The sequence below is a fragment of a genome, unplaced genomic scaffold, assembly GCF_019419815.1.
Source record: "Pyrus x bretschneideri cultivar Hongxiangsu unplaced genomic scaffold, Pyrus_bretschneideri_v1 Contig29, whole genome shotgun sequence".
NCBI lineage: Eukaryota > Viridiplantae > Streptophyta > Magnoliopsida > Rosales > Rosaceae > Pyrus > Pyrus x bretschneideri.
This window is the reverse complement of record NW_025999601.1, coordinates 264,702-283,873: the sequence shown is the minus strand read 5'-3', so window position 1 is coordinate 283,873 and position 19,172 is coordinate 264,702. Positions and strand designations below refer to the sequence as shown.

The window sequence follows — 19,172 nt, the reverse complement described above, 5'->3', positions numbered from 1 at the left end:
TGTACGAAAACTCAGTTAAGGTAAAAAGTTTGTGAATCTATCATTCCATACCATTGGGCATTGTTTTAAACCATACAAAGACTATGGAGTTTACAAACATCGTAAGTATATTGAATATCTAAAAATCCTGAGTGTCGAGCCATGTATACTTCTTATAAAACGCCGTGAAGAAAAGCATTCTTCGCATAAAATTGTCTTAATAGCCAACCATAATGAGCAGCTAAAGCAAGAACTAATCTCACAATAGTTGGCTTAACTACTGGACTAAATATCTCACCATAACCAATTCTCTTTTCTTGGTTAAAGTCTTTAGCTACTAAATGAGCCTTATATCTCCCAATTGTACCATCTGCTTTCTTGTTAATCTTAAAGACTTATTTACAACTCCCTAAGCTCCTTTTTGGAGGAAGATGAACTAAGGACCGTGTGCCTTGAGAGTGCAAAGCTGAGAGTTCTTCTTTTATTGCAACAGTACATACTGGATATTTCAAGGCTGACTTATAAGTAGGCTTGGCAAACGGGTCGTGTCTATCGTGTTCGTGTCGTTTTGATGTAACACCTGTTATCTTAACGGGTCGTGTCGTGTCACACTCGTTATCTTAATGGGTCCTTAACAGGTCGTGTCACTTTACCCAACGGGTAAAGTGACCCGACCCGTTATGACCCGTTAAGAAAAAAAATATTTTTTTAAAATTTGCACATACCACACATTGCCACATAAATATTACTTCAAAACATTAAAACATTTCTCGTTCAAGTACTATATCTACACTCGAAAATAAAAGCCTAATAAAAAAATAATACATACACTACTAATCTATTACAAATATTAAATGTGCAAGGATAAAGAGTTTTTGTTTTTAAGATTGTAAGTCTTTCTCAAAAGTTTACACCTCCATTTACAAAATCTTCAATTTACATCGATCATCATGAAATTGTATTGGAACATTGGCTTGATCTATTGCCTTCAAGAGTTATGTTGAAGATGTTTTCAGTAAGGTTTTCCACGTCAAAACTCTCTTCCGTATAAACTAAGTATAGAAAAACCAAACATTAAAAATCATTCAAATTATGAAAAGTTTACCAAAATAATTATGAAAAGAAATAAAATAATAATATTATACCATATAAAAATATATTATCTTATTTTCTAAATAGTCAATCTCGTGTGCACAACAAAGCTTGAACTGTTTCTGGTAACAATGAACTACGATACTGATCTAGTACTCTACCCCCAATACTAAATGCAAATTCTGATGCAACAGTTGAAATGGGAGTCGTTAACACGTCTCTTGCTAACTGAGAAAGTATCGGATAATGAAAACGCTCCATTTGCCACCAAGAAAGAGCATCTATGTCTACTTTTCTATCTATTCCTTTATCCTCCAAATACTTCTACAATTCATTTTTTTCAATCGAACTTGAACCATCATAATTATTATCAAAATCCTACATCATAAAATATCATGCATCATGTCAATTTCAAATATAATTTCAACACTTATTATAGTACTAATACTACAATCTACAAATATATAAAGTAAATAAAAACAAAATTAGGTTACCTCAAAGATAACATCTACAGATTCTGTTTGATGAATAGGCACTGAATTCACTGCAGTATTTTAATAATATATATATATATATATATATATATAATTATGAAATGGACGGTTGAGATTTAATCTCAGCCGATCCAAGGGTCATCAATTTTTAAATTTAATTTAATATATATAATTATATTATATAATTATTATAGTTTTTACTTTTTAGGGATATAAAATTGTTAAATTAATGTATATAATTATTAATATTATAGTTGATTCATACTTTTATAAAGTATATAAATTATAACATAAGATTTTGTGATATCCACATCCATATTTTAAATTGAAGATCAAATTCATTCTTTGCATTCATATAGGGTCAAGGAGTGTAGCTGTAAAAATTCATCAAAATCAGAGTTAAAATAACCGTTAAATCTTAATTTTTCGTTTATAACCGTTGAAAAGCTTTGTCCCGTTACTTGATCTCTGAATGTTTTTTTTTTGTGATTTTTTGCTGATGTGATCTCCAAGCATATATAAACAATTTTGACGGTTTGGATCGTTGAAATTAGTTTTGGAGAATTCGTATCCCATCAAAACAATAGATTGACTAACACTTAGGGGGCGTTTGTTTGCCCTCACTAAGTCGGACTGGACTGGACTGGACTAGCTATTAGTCCAATACTGTGTTTGTTCCATGCTGAGACTAACATTAATGAGACTAAAGGGGACTAGCATGGACAAAACCCTTCACTAACAGGTCTTAGTGAGACCCCCCAATAACCATGGGACTAGCTAAGACTATCCTCTATTTCCATCCTTGTCATGCTCAACGACCACTCCCGACAGACTCCTCGTCATCTCCGGTCACCTAGATCAATCATTAACTTTCCGACTCTCTTTCAGATCCATTTCACAACCAACTTTCATATAAAATATACCAAATTGAAGCTGGGAGTGACAAGATTACGATTTTACTTGAATTGAGGCCAAAATGTGGTCGAATGTGGCCGGAAAATGGCCTGGAAGTCTCGGCCTGTTTGGGCTTCTTCAAATCCATGGCAGATTCGAGCATGCAAAGCTAAGATCTCGGTCCAGGGATGGTGATGAATTTTTTGGCGGTGCTAACTTCATCCAATTTAATGAGGGTTGGCCAAAAAACACATTGGGAAACCTGCAACTCGTCAGGAAAATTGGAGCCGTGAGGTTTCGTTCGAACAACGCATAGCTAGAGAGGGAGGGAGGACAAAGAAATAGAGACTGGAATCAATAAGGAGTTTGACCAGGAATGAGAAAGAAACATGAATTGAGAGGTCTGAGAGGAAAAAAAGAGGGAGAGGGTGGGACGATGAGAGAAGAGGAAAAAAGTGGGACGGAAATGGTAGGAAAAGATGGAGAAAAAGATAAGATCATAATAAAATATTAATAATTTATATATTAAATAAAATAATATTAGAATTTGTTATTATCCAGCTTCTTAATCCAATACTGCACCAAACGCTTCACTAAGTTAGTCCAGTTTAGTCTAGTCTAAGTCAGTCCAGCTTAGTCCTTGAAGCTAATCCAGTCCGAGATAGTCCGGTGCAACAAACGCCCCCTTAGAGTTTATTATACTTTCATTAAGTATAACATAAGATTTTGTGGTATCCACTTGTGTAAATATTTTAAATTGAAGATCGAATTCATTCATTGTATTCATAGAGGGTCAAGGAGTGTAGCTGTAAAAATTCATCAAAATCGGAGTTAAAATAACCGTTAAATCTTGATTTTTCGTTTATAACCGTTGAAAAGCTTTGTCCCGTTACTTGATCTCTGAATTTTTTTTTTTGTGATTTTTTGCTGATGTGATCTCCAAGCATATACAAATAAGTTTGACGGTTTGGATCGTTGAAATTAGTTTTGGAGAATTCGTATCCTATCAAAATGATTGATTGACTAACACTTAGAGTTTATTTATACTTTCATTAAGTATAACATAAGATTTTGTGGTATCCACTTGTGTAAATATTTTAAATTGAAGATCGAATTCATTCATTGTATTCATATAGGGTCAAGGAGTATAGCTATAAAAAATCATCAAAATCGGAGTTAAAATAACCGTTAAATCGTGATTTTTTGTTTATAACCGTTGAAAAGCTTTGTCCCGTTACTTGATCTCTGAATGTTTGTTTTTTGTGATTTTTTTGCTGATGTGATCTCCAAGTATATATAAACAAGTTTGACGGTTTCGATCGTTGAAATTAGTTTTGGAGAATTCTTATCCCATCAAAATGATAGATTGACTAACACTTAAGAGTTTATTTATATTTTCATTAAGTATAACATAAGATTTTGTGGTATACACTTGTGTAAATATTTTAAATTGAAGATCTAATTCATTCATTATATTCATATAGGGTTAAGGAGTGTAGCTGTAAAAAATCATCAAAATCGGAGTTAAAATAACCGTTAAATCGTGATTTTTCGTTTATAACCGTTGAAAAGCTTTGTCCCGTTACTTGATCTCTGAATGTTTGTTTTTTGTGATTTTTTGCTGATGTGATCTCCAAGCATATACAAACAAGTTTGACGGTTTGGATCGTTGAAATTAGTTTAAGAGAATTCGTATCCCATAAAAACAATATATTAACTAACACTTCTTAGAGTTTACTTACATTTTCATCAAGTGTAACATAAGATTTTGTGGTATCCACTTGTGTAAATATTTTAAATTGAAGATCGAATTCATTCATTGTATTCATATAGGGTCAAGGAGTGTAGCTATAAAAAATCATCAAAATCGAAGTTAAAATAACCGTTAAGTCGTGATTTTTCGTTTATAACCGTCGAAAAGCTTTGTCCTGTTACTTGATCTCTGAATGTTTATTTTTTACGATTTTTTGTTGATGTGATCTCAAAGCATGTACAAACAAGTTTGACGGTTGGGATCGTTGAAATTAGTTTTGGAGAATTCGTATGCCATCAATCAAGTTCCGCGTGTGTGTGTATATATATATTTATTAAGTAGATTTAAATCTATTTATTTTGTACGTATAAATTATAATTGACTGGTACACGGAATAGTACATACATCACGTGTGTCATTATAAAAATAGTGAGATATGTCATGTGTGTGATAAAAAGTTAATAATTTAAAAAAAAAAAAAATATTTCTCACCACTTCTATTAATTTTCATTTTTCCCTCTCTTTTTTGTTTCCTTTTCAACTTTTTCTTATCATTTTCACTTTTCCCTCCAACATCTTTCCCTAATTCCCTCACTTTTTTGTTTCATTTTCAACTTTTCTTAACATTTTCATTTTCCCTCCATTTTTTTTTCAAAAAGGGTGGCAACGGCAAGAAATTGAATGGAAAGAAATCACATGGATGCAAATCATGCAATGCATCATGCATATTAAATTATAAATTAATAATTATTATAGTTTTTATAAAATTTAATATATATATAATTATAATTATTATAGATAGTTAATATTTTGGGGGTATAATTATTATAGTATATATAATTATTATAATTATTATAAACTTTATAGTTAATTTAATATATATATATATATATATTATAATTTTTAGGGGTATAAAATTGTAAAATTAATTTATATAATTATTACAGTATTTTTTTAGGGTTATAAAAGTATAAAAATAATATTCTGCTTATCGTGTATCGTGTTACCCACGTGTATACCCGAATCAACCCGTTATCTTAACAGGTGCTTATCAGGTTACCCGATAACGACCCGATTTGTTATCGTGTCGACCCAAACACCTGTTAATTTCGTATCGTGTCGTGTCGGATTATCGGGTCGTGTCAAAAATTGTCAGGCCTACTTATAAGTGTGAAGTTCAACTTTGGTTACACCAACCACCCTTTTCATGAATTGTAGATAGTAACGCAAGTTTCTCCAAAATTTGCTCTTAGACCTTTTTGCATAGGATGCAAATTAAGTGGAGGAATAGAAAGAACAACTTGTAAGTCCTCAGGTTGAAATTCGGGTACCATAGGGATAGCAGAGAAGAATGACTAAGTTGCAGTGTCAGCAGCGGATTGAGGTTCAGATGCAAGACTAGATACAGTAGGTGACATAGCAACAGATGCCGGAATAGGCTCAAATTATGCATGTGATAGTGCCTGGACAAGATCAAAAGTAATAAGAGATTGCAAGATTTGTAACTGAGCAGCCGTCACCATTGCTGCAATCAGAGATCACAGAATTGGGAAGTAACCCTAAGATCGGAATTGGGATCAAAGAAATTTTAGAGAGAGAAGAAATGAAGCGGAAACGAAAGATCCAAGATCGAAGAACCGTCAAGCATCCAGCTGATTCCAGCGAAGATAGCATGTTAACCCTAACAGAGTGAGCAGAGAGAAGGAAAAGAAGATTAGATAGGAATCGAGAGAATTCTAGAAAGGTAGAAGAAACTGAGTTCTTGATTAATGATTCTTGATATACAATGTTCTGTTACAAAAAGATATATATGAGTAGAAATCTAATGTGTTTACAACCATTAGATCTCTACTCATACCAGTTACCTTTTATAGAACAATACCCTTTTGTTACTAACTCATCAAGAATGTGTATTAAACAAATGATTTGCTTTCTAAACACATAACAAATATTTATTTGACAAATAATGTCATTAAAACGAGCTCATTGTCACATGGTCTCAGAATCACTCATGCTAGTGGAGGAAACTGTTCTAATTTCTTGTTGACCGCATTTGATCACAAACCCACAACAAGCTACCCCATTATTTCGTTATCTAGAAAGAAACCCCACCTGCATTTTCCAGAGGTCCACCACAGGAATAAGAGCACAATTGCCTACTAGGTTATAGGCGTGCATTATTTCGAATAGCCTAGCATAACTTGGACACTGAAGAAGATGCTTTTCTTTTCTTTTCTTTGCAATTATATTTGAAATAAAAGGTCAAAAAAAATTAGAAGACTTAAGAAAATATTGGAAAAGTTAGCAAGTCAATTAACAATTTCGGTTTATTAGTATGTTAGATTATAGATTGTGGTCTTTTTTGTATTAGGGTTTATTATTATGCTAGTTACTTTTGGTTTTCTAGTAGAATAAAGATTATGATTGCTTCCATGTTTGCCGTAAGAGTTTAAGATTGCTTTCGTGTTTGTTTCAAGATTAGGTTTTTATTGATACAGTTCTTGTAATTTCAGCATCTTATATCTGAGTCTGCATGCCGCTTTAATAAAAGAAAATGCGAGATGATGCATTGTTGTATGATGAGTCTCACCCGATTGGTATCAAAACCCCGCAAGAGTACTCGAATAAAAACATCAAGATCCCTCTCAATTAGTATATGCAATCAATACCTGCAATTAACACCCGATTGGTATCAAAACCCCGCAAGAGCACTAGTTGTTCTGATATATAATTATACAGTTTTTTTTAGTAGGGTGATGTTATCTACACATCTATTTTTACTACTCACACACTCCTCTTAAGTTCCGGCCCTTGGATCAAATGATTGAAGAAGATTAATGAACAAAAATTAATAAAGATGTGTGAGAGAAAAAAAAGAGTCTGTGAAATAGCACTACCTTTTGTGTATTGCACGTACCATATTATGCATATATGCAAGTAATAATGTGCAAGGGGAAAATAAAGCAGCGACATATGGGGACAAGGTACATCATGCAAGTTGGTAGAAAGCACTGTAACATTACGTTGTTTACGTTACGTAGTGGAATAATTGTCAGTGCCGAACAACTAGTGCTGCAAGCAATATTAAGAGTAGACAAATTTATTAGTTCGATCCAATTGGCTGGGAAGGGCTTCAGCCTAGCTGTTGACCAACCGAAAACGAAACGTTTTGTTGTATAAGCCCTGCCCAGTTAGTTACTTTGCGTGCTGTGTATAGAGAAAAGGGTCTCGGAGGTAATAGATTTGGTGCGACTGAGTTTTCTGAACAACAGAAATACTCCTTTTCGAAGTGATATAGATGATTCTCATGGACCTACGCGCGGTTCATTATTTATAAGATGCTAAAGAGGTCCCCTCTCTTTCGCATGGTCAATGTACATCTTAATCGATTATCTTGCGAAAGTTTTCAAAGTTTGCATCATCGTAAGAGATTTAAGTCAAGCATGCAATATCTCTATACCCTAGATTTCAAGAACATTGATTGGAGACAAAATTTTAAGAAAACTCATGCTCTATTAGCTTTGTGGTGATTATTAGTAATTACTGATTAATTATGAAAGAATATGGTTGGTGATCTAGGTCGATAATACTAAGTTGGTATTAAGTTAAACGAAAAATCTATTCAGAGAATGTCTTTTTCTTTTTGCGAATAAATTTAGACCAAGAAGAACTCCAAAGAACGTTTGAAGGGGTTCAATTTGTTATAATGTGAGAATTCAACTAAAAAGTATAAACAATTGGTAATGGGTGAGGTGGTTAGACATCTTTTAAGCACTTAATTAGGTTCCATCAGCAATTTGAAATATTCTCGTTTGTTTCAAAATCAAACTGCACCTTAATTGAACGAGTAATACTTGTGTTCTCCTTATGGAGGAATATACGCACGTATCTCATTTTTTTGCAAATAACTTATTTTCTTTTATAAATTCTATAAATAAATGGAGCCGTTCAACTACTTAATCTTTATTTAAAGATCATATGTCGTTTAGTTATTCAAATATATCAAATAAATTGACAGTTCATCATAAGTATATTACTAGGTACTCATACCATCGATTTGTGCCATATATTTTGAAGGCTAAACGATTTCCTATTTGAATCATTTTTTGTATGAATGATTTTCAAACAAAGATTAAGAAGTTAAATGGTTCCGTTCACTATACAATGCGTATTTGTTATTTGAAAGAAGTGAAATATGTGCATATTCCACGGGGAACGCATGTATTATCTATGGACCTGGCTTCTCTGCCCTTCCAGTTCCCATACACTCTCATACCCTCCTATTTTGTGCGGTCATGGTTAAGTTACGTCAACATTTTATATTGATTTTTTTATAGAAATAATAAGACAAAAAACAATAGTTATATAAAATGTTGACGTGATTTAACCGTGACCGTACAAATAGGAGATGATGAAAGTGTATGAGAACTGGAAGGGCAGAGAAGCCAGGTCCTTTAAAAAAGCACATCCGATAGGAGTAGAGAAATAGGTTCAGTGAAAAACATTGAAATAAATTACTACTTTAAGTGGCAGGCATGAGGGATCCTGGTGAAAAAAAAATCAAGCTTAATTGTAATATATATGTTATTGCAGTAATAATGATTAGAAGGAAGACAATGACACTTAACTTGGTGATCACGATTAAGAGGATCATAGCTATATATATATATCCTACGTAGCTAACAAGAGGGTTGGTACTGATGTCTTTAGAATATGACTAGCTATGGATTATAGCAGTTTCCTGTCATAAAATCCTAATATATTGTTTTGTTTCCAAAGTTTCCAATGTAGTTCAATATTCATATGATCGGGAGTACTTTATGCTCCTCACATGGAGCTAGATGTGTTAAATAACTCTCTTACTCTGTTGCTCTCATGTGGATCTTAGTGGTGGGTTCATTTATTTTATTTGTTGTCAAATGCAAGTTGGGCAAAGATTTTCCAGATTTCTCACTGGAATAAACTGGGAGGGAGAAAGTTACATTCATATATATTTAGGACAACTTTGAAAAAGTTCTGCCCAAGTCTTGCTACTTGCTTGCTTCTACTTCATCGTTTGACCGAATGTTTGGGATAGTGGAGCTTCCCCATCCACTATCCAGTTGATTCATACATTCATAAAATCATGAGAGAAGATATTTCAAAATATTTTTTCAAAGTAAGGGCTTGTCTCCAAAGTTCAGGTCAATAAATTAAAAGGATCGACCTCTAAGGTAAATATCATCTTTAGCCATAAATATCATAAATATACAACGAGAGAGAGAGAGAGAGAGAGAGAGAGAGAGAGAGAGAGAGAGAGAGAGAGAGAGTTGGGCTAGAAAAATTGATAGCAAAATTGAACTTTTTAGTAGGGACAGAGTTAAAAACTTTCTTTAGCAAGGAGGACCTTAACCTCTAATTAGATTAAAATAGTTTAATGATAGTAGAATATCTTCTATAACTTCATTGATTCTTTCTCAAAGTTCATTAAGCCACAACTTGTGGGATTTTTTTTTCACAATGACCGCTTATTATTGTACATATTATTAGAAATAAAAAATACTTAAATATGATAAGTACAAATTATATAGGAGCATGCATTATGCCCCTTATTGTAAGCATCATGATTTTTCCCTCGTCACAAAGATTGAGTGGGGGCATGTGCCTCCACTAGGCCTTAGTTGTAGACTTGATGATTTCTTACACGATACATAAACGATATGAAAATAACAGGTTTTGAGTCAACACGATAAGTAATCTGGTCGTTAACGGATCACACGATAAGAACCCTTTAATAACGGGTCCTTAACAGACTTACACGAAGGTGACACGCAGGTAACAAGTTTAGACATGTTAAAAAAAAGTTGTTTTGATTTTAATTTTTTATACTAAAATAAAAAAACTTATTATAAAATGCAATAGTCATAGAGAGAGAGAGAGAGAGAGTGTGTGTGTGTATCTATTGTACATTAAATATGTATTATTGTATTATTATTTTATATAAAAAAACTTAAGTTTTACTTATTTGTTTATTTTTATAGTACAAAGAGTGAGATTAAAAAAATTATAAAACACATTAAAGCCTAATGAAAACATCGTCAATATAACATTTGAAGACAATATATCAAGTCAAAATTCTAATACCATTTCCCTTGGTGATTGATGAAAATTGAAGGGTTTTATTGTAAAAAAACGTGCAAGGTTCCTCAATTTTGAAACGCAACGGGTTGATTTCAGATCAGGTCATATTACCCGTTTACTTTAACGGGTGTTACACAACACGATCCGTTTAGATATCGGGGTATGTCATGAAAACGACATAAACACAAAAAACACAACACGAATGTCAGGTCTACTTAGCTACCTCCATCCCTACTTTTTAGGTTCAACATAATCCACCACCAACATCATCATATTATTCTAATTTAACTAGCTATTGCTAAGTGTTGGGTTTTATCACAATAGACCTCAGTGATATTAAGAGTGAAAAACTCCCAATATTAGTAATATACTATTAGTCATATGCCCAATATGGGATCCTATACTCCAACACAGTCATTCACGAGTGGTCTCACACAATAAACCAATTCCCACATCGGGAACTAGTCAATCCATTATACCGAAGCTAAACAACTTTTCAAGAGCATGGTCATCATCATTCACTAGAGCCAACGTAACTTTACGAAGGCCCAGTTATGCAGTCAATACTCTTAAGTTGGAGCTAGCTCAACTTTTCGAAGATCCAACTTAAGGAGGCAAATTTGAGCCCAAAAATCAAGGCCAGGAAGTGTCGAAAGAATAGTATGCTCTAATACCATGATAAACCTTTTACACCCAACATGATCCACCATGAACAACACTAGTATTGTCCAATTAAGTTAACCACCTATTTATTGGTGTTGTATTTTAACACAAAAAGTCTTGGTGATAGTAGAGACGGAAACTCCCATATATTAATTGTATATTATTTTATCAATGAGATACTATTCTCCAACTAAAATTGGCACACCATGTAGCTATATGGAGAGATAAGCAAGTAAAAAAGTTAGTTAAAATCTAATTAAGTTAATTGCTTGCTAAATGTTGCTTATTTTAATTATTATTTTTCGAAGTCTTGACAAGTATCATGGTTTAGGCAATACTAGGCCATATTATATGCACAATTGAGTAATTAAGACGTCATGCACGGATCCTGTATTAATAGTTAGATGGTAATAAACCCTTGAAGCAAAAAAAAAAAAAAAAAAAATCGAAAGGTCTTGAGGATACAGGGATAGTTAATATGGAAATCATTCAATCAAGGGCAACGAAGGTAGTTTGATGTCGCTAATCAGAAATTCATTTACACGATTAAGCCAAACACTTGATTTAAGGAAGAAACATTCACTCACTTCAATTGTGCAAAGCAAATGTACTTTCATTCAATCAAGTCTACCATTCAAGGCTTTCTAATACAATATTTATAACGGTTTACAAGTTAACAAGCCTCAAGTTTCTATAACACCCTTACAACTCCTAGAACAACTATGACAACATTCAAACTCAAATTCCTATGACTCTCCTTTAATGGGATCTTTTCAGCATCATTCTCCTCTTCTCTGAAGAAAATCTTCTTTGAGTTTAAATTGAATTTCTTTTTCCTAGATCTTTGAGAAGCCAAATTAGTTTTTTCCATTGCATCCAATTTAACACCAATAAATTCAAAACCCTTGAAAAGTTTTAAGAAGCAAAACACTCCAAATAATTTTAACATTCTCATATAACATGCACGCATTAATCCTTTCTTGCTAACACTAATCACCTTCTAATAATGCACATAAAACTTCCAAATCACTTCTTGATATTGATTACTTTAAAAAGAGTAGAGATAATATTTGCAATCATATGAGAGAAAGTTCTTTGCTCCAATTGTTTTCTTTTAATATCGCAAAAACAGAATGTTTCACAAACATAATGGATGTCAAGGACAGATTTTACCTCTTCGTCCAAAAAAAAAAAAGGACAGATTTTCCGTCTTTATAAAGTTGCCCACAACATTGTTCAATCCATGAACTCATAGAACCTGTGTCACTATGGTATTCAACCACAATTGGGGTAGATCCCAATCTGGAAAACAATTGACCCCAAGCTGCATATCATTTACTTGTAATGATCACATTGCTCGTCATAAATTGGAATAAATGTTGTAGTGTACGTCAATGCATTGTTTTTTCTCTCTTTTAATTGAGTTGCCCAATAACTACCCTAGTCTTAACTATTTATTCTACTGATGCTTCGTAATCTTCCTAGTTAAATGGCTCTATATGCACCTCTAAAGAAGTCATTCAGTAAATTTTAAAATTAATTTAAGAAGTGAGTCTTTTCTTCTCCAGAAACAAGTGTTTGACTTGATCGCGTCAAGTGAATCCATAATTAGTAACGTCGAACAAACTCTGTTATCCTTGGTTGAGTGATTCTCAGGTTATCTACCCCCGTCTCATTGAGACTGTTAGCTCGTCTTGCATCAACCCATGGATAGAAAGTAGATCATTAATATTAATACATTGGTACAGTTTCTTTTTGTGTAGGGACGTACGTTCGTACTAAATTAGTGAATTATGTGTTTGGACGATGTCGTATACACGCATAATGGCATTGGTACATTATTGTGTATGTGGATGCACGCGGGGTAATTTGGTGGTAGATTCTGAAGGAAAATATTTGTGAAAACTAGTGCATTTGAGTAACATCTATGCATGCAATTAACAATTAAAATGTGGAATCATGCTTGTATGCACTCAAAAACAAAACTTTACTCATGAAATTCAAGGCCTAGTAATTGTGGTGAACCAATACTCAACTCAAGAATAAAGTGAGTTGAGAAATATTATACCTTTGTTGAATCCTCTTTGCATAAGTAAAGGCTAATCACCCAAGAGAGAGTGCCTTCATTCCTTAATTCTTAGCTCCATGGATTTCTTGGAGGAGGATGGATGAATGGATTCTATAAGTTCCGAAGAAAGGGAACCTCTAAGTTTCCACACCAAGGAGGGACTTGAAGAAGAGATGAGTGACCTTGGAGGAGAATTCATACTAGTAAATCCCTCCAAGGGGGGGCCGGGCTCCTAGAGAGAAAATGAGAGCTTTTGTTCTCTCCAATTTCCTCAAGAGAGAACCCTAATGACTTTTGGCTATAAAGTCCTTTATATAGTCACTTCAATTAAGTGACAAAAGAACAAAAAAAACCTTTCATCCGTAATATGGCCGGCCTTTGAAAGGCTTTGGGTTATTTGGACCCTTTTGAGTCTTTAGTCATTAAGTTGTCATACAACTTAAGTTAATGGGTTTGACGGTTCTAAGCCCAATGGGCCTTGAGGTCCAATAATTACTCAAAAGCTAAAACGAACTTATTCGTTTGATTAATTAACATATTAATTAATCCTAGCCATAAATAATTAAATTTAATTATCCTTACTCATCTTCGTTGTTTCTTCAATCTTTATCTTACATGGTGTACGATCCATTAGGTTCCTTTTAGCGAGTCAGTGGGTGATTAGAACTCTTCAAATCGATTACGAATTGAAACATATTTTCAATTCTCCTTTTAGTGAATATACACCTTTAGGGTTTCCACAAACCATGAGTGACACCTAGTAGTATGTCATGGCTACCCAAGCTAATCAGAAGAGGTGGAAAACCTATTCAGTTTAGGATTACAATGCACATTACATGTTTGCTCCCCACGTTTTCATTATGTTCCAATACTTCATAATATATATATGTCATTCTATTTTCTAGTTTCTGATGAAATTATATACATTTTAAGTATAAACATACACTTATTTACATGAAATACAATAGATTTACTTAAATCCGCCTAGAAGCCTGCCTAGCCGCCTGGACGCTAAGCCCTAACTCGCCGCCCGAGTAGTGCCTAACTTCTTTTAGAACCTTGAGAGCCAAGGATAGCCACTTTATTATGGTAATCAAGCATTCTCACCACATTCTTATTACTTCCAGCAATCTTTTTGACTTAGGCATTGAAAGCCCTTTGGCTAGCACCATATTTATGTTAGTCTAACTCTATTTGTCTCTTTTCTTTGTGTGCATAGATTTTCATCAATTCAATCAGGAATAGAAATTTGCTCCCACACTTATCTTTTTTAATATATATACACATGCACACGTGTATGTTTACTATAATAACCATGAAAAAAAATGCATCCAAAATTACCATTATTAAAATACAAAAATTGATTGCAAAATATATGCTTTGAGTATTTAATTATAAAAAATTGGACGTTTTCAGAAATTTTTGTTCAGTGTAAGTTCAAAATATTTTAGAAAAATTCGGATCAAAAATTCGAAATTATCAAAATTAGTTCAATTTTTCGAAAAATATTCGAATTCGGAAGGAAATGGTAATGCTATATCTCTTTGATCATGGTACGGATTCATATTCGAATTTTATTGTCTAAACCAGAAATATCATTCCAACTTGTACCCCTAATTTATCTACTTGTCTTATAACATTTGACATACCAGTACCATGTAGCACACTGAAATATCTCTCGCAAAATGGTGGAAAGCTTCTGTACATCGAGAAAACATCTCTCTTTTACGTAATAAGTGAGAAAGAGAGGGGTCGAGTGGATTCTCGGCATATGAGAATATACAATAACCACAAAGTGATGTCATAGTGATCAAAGAAATGTCTTCTTTTTTAAAATGGGAAAAAGTTCTGTGATCATGCAATAATATGACTTGTGGATGCTTTATCACATATTTATTGAGAATTGTTTTTTTAACTTTAAAAAGACATTTTACACTCTTTCTTAATAAAATAAATAAATATTAAAATTTTAAAGTGTAATAACCTTTCTTTAATTGATAACAAAAACAAATACAAAGAATTTGGCAACCCAAAAACCAAAAATCCAAGCCTCCCATCCATAGATTATGCAAAAATAGGCACTATACAAATTTTTAGGTATAATGCTAGGGAGATTAAATTTTTTAAATCAAATTTGCAAACCAAATGATATGGTTGTTAATGATTTAATTATTACTTAAACGTTGATTAACGTACTAATTTTCTATTAGTAACACATTATTTAGTTTATAAATTTGATGGCACATGAATTTATTAAAAAGAGGAATTTTTTATTATTGAATCAATTCGTCTAGCTATAAAAGAATGATGAAAATTTTATTATGCATAAAACCCTTGGTATTTCATTAGTTATCTTTCTAGCATTACTCAATCTTTAGACACACAGCCAACGATCCCAAACCCTACTAGTGGAAGAAGTTAAAACACATGTCAATGCTTTACCGGAAAGCATGACATCAGCATCCACGTCACCTTGCAGTCTCTCCCGTCCCATCTCTTCTGCTCTCAATGGGGCCCACACCCCTTACTCTTCCTCCCTTTAAGTACCCCCACAAAGTCCCAGCCTTCCATCCACATTCGTAAATCTATCCATCTCTCCAACCTCTCCAATATTCACTGCACTCATTAGAATATAAACTCCCAAAACCTTCCTAAAACCCTACTTACCCCACGCGCCAATGTACGGTCACAACAGCACCGCATTCCCATGCGCCCCCGATTTTCAGTATCATCAGGGCTCGCATGAGGCTCTTCCATTGCAGTACCATCACGACCACCTTGTCTCCTCCGAGTTCAGCAGCAGCTGTAGCAGCGGCTCCAGCAGCCACGGAGCCTCGCCGATCAGCCACAGGGCTCACGAGTGCTACGGAAACCCGGCCCCGAACCTGATTCAGCGCAGCGTCAGCAGCCATTCACTGCAGAAGACTCGCGGGACCCACAAGCAGGTCTCCGACTTGCTGGAGTCAGAGACCGTCCCGGTCCGCCGGGTGTATAGCACTGGGGACTTGGATTTGCAGGTTCGATTACATCGAGAGTTCTCTAGTTTGTTACTTAGTTGCTTCATTAAAATGACTAAATGCCCAAGTTTATTTCTTATCTGCCATTTTGCATCGTTACATTCACAAATACTAATCTCCATGCAAATTAAGTTCGTAGTTTCATACTACACCTAAATTAAGAGAGCCACGTTAACGTTTATGTTAGTGTGCTTTGTGCATGAGTGATTTTTTAAACGTAACATTCCTAGCAGATTATATTAATTATTAGACAAATACTCATGTTCCGAGACTATTATTATGTTGGACTGACATAATTAACATAATTTCCTCTATTCAATACTAAAAATTTACATGATCATTGATTAATTGTTCTAATATACATTTATGGATAATGTTAGGGAAATCAAATTTGTAAACTAAATGATGTGTCACAAATATAAAATAAGTATGTTAATCAATACTTAAGTAATAATTCAATCATCAACATCCACATAATTTGGTTTACAAAATTTGATTTAAAAATATAGTCTCCCTAACATTACCCTACTTCTATATATTCTATATATATATCTGCGTGTTAGAAGTGGGGCTTAGGCTTGCCCCCTACTTTCAAAGCTTAGAACTAAGAGAATATTTTCCGTAATTGCTTCCCATGTGTTACCTGTGGGGTTGTAGGGTTTTACTGGAATTAATATAATTGTGTGTTTTTGTGTCAAAACATTGTGGATGCATGCAGACGATCAATAGCATGCATAGTAACGGGGTACAAGTGGTACAGCAATTGCAATATGGTGGTTATAACAGATCATCAGAAAGTAGTCCGCTGTCGAGTGAGAGCAGTATGATCATAGAAGGGATGAGCAAAGCTTGCCCGTACAGTCCCGAGGAGAAGAAAGAGAGAATTGAGAGGTACAGAAGCAAGCGCAACCAAAGAAACTTCAACAAGACCATTAAGGTCATACCACTCTACTTCAGTTAATTCACTATTTAATTATTTCCTTTGATTTGCAAATTGCTTGGTACCCCATGGTATACAACAACCAATCACTTCTCCTGAACTACAAATTACTAATATATATATATATATATTGACAAGACCCTACAAAAAGAAATTTTTTATATTCACGTCAAACTATATTTGTCCTAAAAAAGAAAAGACCTTAAATAAAAGAAGCCAAATATTATATATATCTTTCTCCTAGACTTCTAGTTGCTGGTTGATCCAATTGACCCACTAGTTCCACTTTAAGATTTTATATGTATGGTAGCCTAGTTCTTGTTGCTTTTTGGCACACGATTTTTCACACAGTGATTTCATTATCTCTTGTAAATTTAGGCTACTTTTACTCCTTGTGCCTACTATATATGTATGATTCCATGCTTTGCGTCTGTCACATCCTACATTTTTTAAATTTCATCTCAAATAGTGGAAAGGATATGGTAGTGCATGTTTGACACTTGAGTTTTTTGGGAGCTAGCTAGCTTAGCCTAGCTCTATAATGGACTAATTGAGTGGTTGTTTGAAAATGCATGAAATGACAACTAAACTGTAAACTAGTAGAATGACTTGTGCATGGAAAAGATTAAACCTATATTCTACTGTCTTTACTCCATAAGCAAGAGTTAGGTGGCATTCCTTGTACTTAAACATTTGAGTGCGCATAAATTATAAAGCAATCATTTCTACGTGCAAGTAGTGAAATGAGCATCTACCGTAATGATTATGTAGTTCATCAAGTATGTATCATTCGAGTCTATTTCTTGTGTATGAATAAAATAACAAGAGATATATGAGGTGTCATCTCATATAACGGAGTAGGTTTATAATTTATTTTTTATACAACTGATAATCTGCACTAAATTTAAACATTTATCACAATCATCCTCTTCCAAAACTCTGTACCTTTCTGCTAACCAATTTTTTTTTTTTTTCAATTTTATAAATTATTGCAAATCAGCTTTCTTCCATTTTTATGTCTTTGCAAGTCCTATTAACAGACGTTCAACACTGTCTTACTCTTGGACGTCTATTTGAAATTGTAAACTTTCCCAAGATAGAGTGGTATTGGTATTTTTTACACTTAGATCATCAAGTACTTTATTTTACCTGGAAATTAATGTTACACATACCCTACCCCATTTGATTGAACAAAGTGATTAAGTAGCAACAAAACGTGTCTGAATTAATTAACCACTTCTGCTGGATGAGTCCCTCATATCTTAAGAAAAGGGTACCACTTTTCCTTATGTCAAATAATTAAACTTACAGAAGTAAGGGCACCTTGTTACTCTTTTATATATCACTACATTTGAACCTTAAACGTTTAATTTCCTTCTTTCCCCTTTCTTTCCCTTAATAAAGAAGCACTAAAACTTACCATTATTTCTGTATTCAGTATGCTTGTAGGAAGACATTGGCGGACAGCCGGCCGCGCATCAGAGGCCGGTTTGCTAGGAACGACGAAATTGAGAAGAATTCAAATGTTCAATGGAGCAACATGAGTGGGGAAGAAGATGAGGAGGAGGACGATAGTTGGATCAACCTTCTTGATGCATTTTCTTCAATCGAATCTAATTCCATAATCTAGCTAGCAACATAGGACCACCTCTATGTCCCATGCCTGATGTTTAGCAAGTAGCTAGGCAAATTTGGGGCTGCTTGATTTGAACTTTAATTATTATTATTATGCAGAATGCAGTACTTTAATTAAGCGCTATTTAGCTTGAAGTACTAGTTCATGTAAATATAGGTGATTGTATTGTTAAACTTAATGACAATGTTTAAGAGTTTAATTAATCAAGGGTGAAGTTTTAGCTTCTACAGAATTAATTAAGGTCGTGCTCAAGCTTCACTTTAGTGTTTCCAGATGAAAACAAAGTCATTTTCATTGAGAAAGAACAGAAAAAAGAGCGATTAAATAGCAATGGTGACAGTCACCATCGAGTTACATGCAGTGTATATAAGCTCAAAGTAGCACACGATTTCTGCTTTATTTTCTTATTCGGTGAAACTTAATCAATCTCTAGGACCACAAAACTCTCCACTTTATGCTTTTTTTGAGGCGAGGAATGAAATTACTTGAAGAGATAGGCACAAGCCCAACCAATAT

The 19,172-nt window shown here is 33.7% G+C and overlaps 1 protein-coding gene across 1 annotated transcript; it reads left to right on the top strand.

Annotated features, from left to right (window-relative positions):
• Positions 1–15,628: 15,628 nt before the first annotated feature.
• Positions 15,629–18,908, top strand: LOC103945666 (zinc finger protein CONSTANS-LIKE 3). Its single transcript, XM_018647074.2, has 3 exons — positions 15,629–16,080; positions 16,799–17,017; positions 18,459–18,908. The coding sequence occupies exons 1-3, from the start codon at positions 15,742–15,744 to the stop codon at positions 18,648–18,650; spliced, it is 750 nt and encodes a 249-aa protein (XP_018502590.2). The 5' UTR covers positions 15,629–15,741; the 3' UTR covers positions 18,651–18,908.
• The last annotated feature ends 264 nt before the right edge of the window (positions 18,909–19,172 follow it).

Coding starts and splice junctions, on each gene's coding strand:
- LOC103945666 (XM_018647074.2), top strand. CDS start 15,742: ATGTACGGTCACAACAGCACCGCATTCCCATGCGCCCCCGATTTTCAG. Junction 16,081..16,798: donor CTGGGGACTTGGATTTGCAG/GTTCGATTACAT, acceptor GGATGCATGCAG/ACGATCAATAGCATGCATAG. Junction 17,018..18,458: donor ACTTCAACAAGACCATTAAG/GTCATACCACTC, acceptor TTCTGTATTCAG/TATGCTTGTAGGAAGACATT.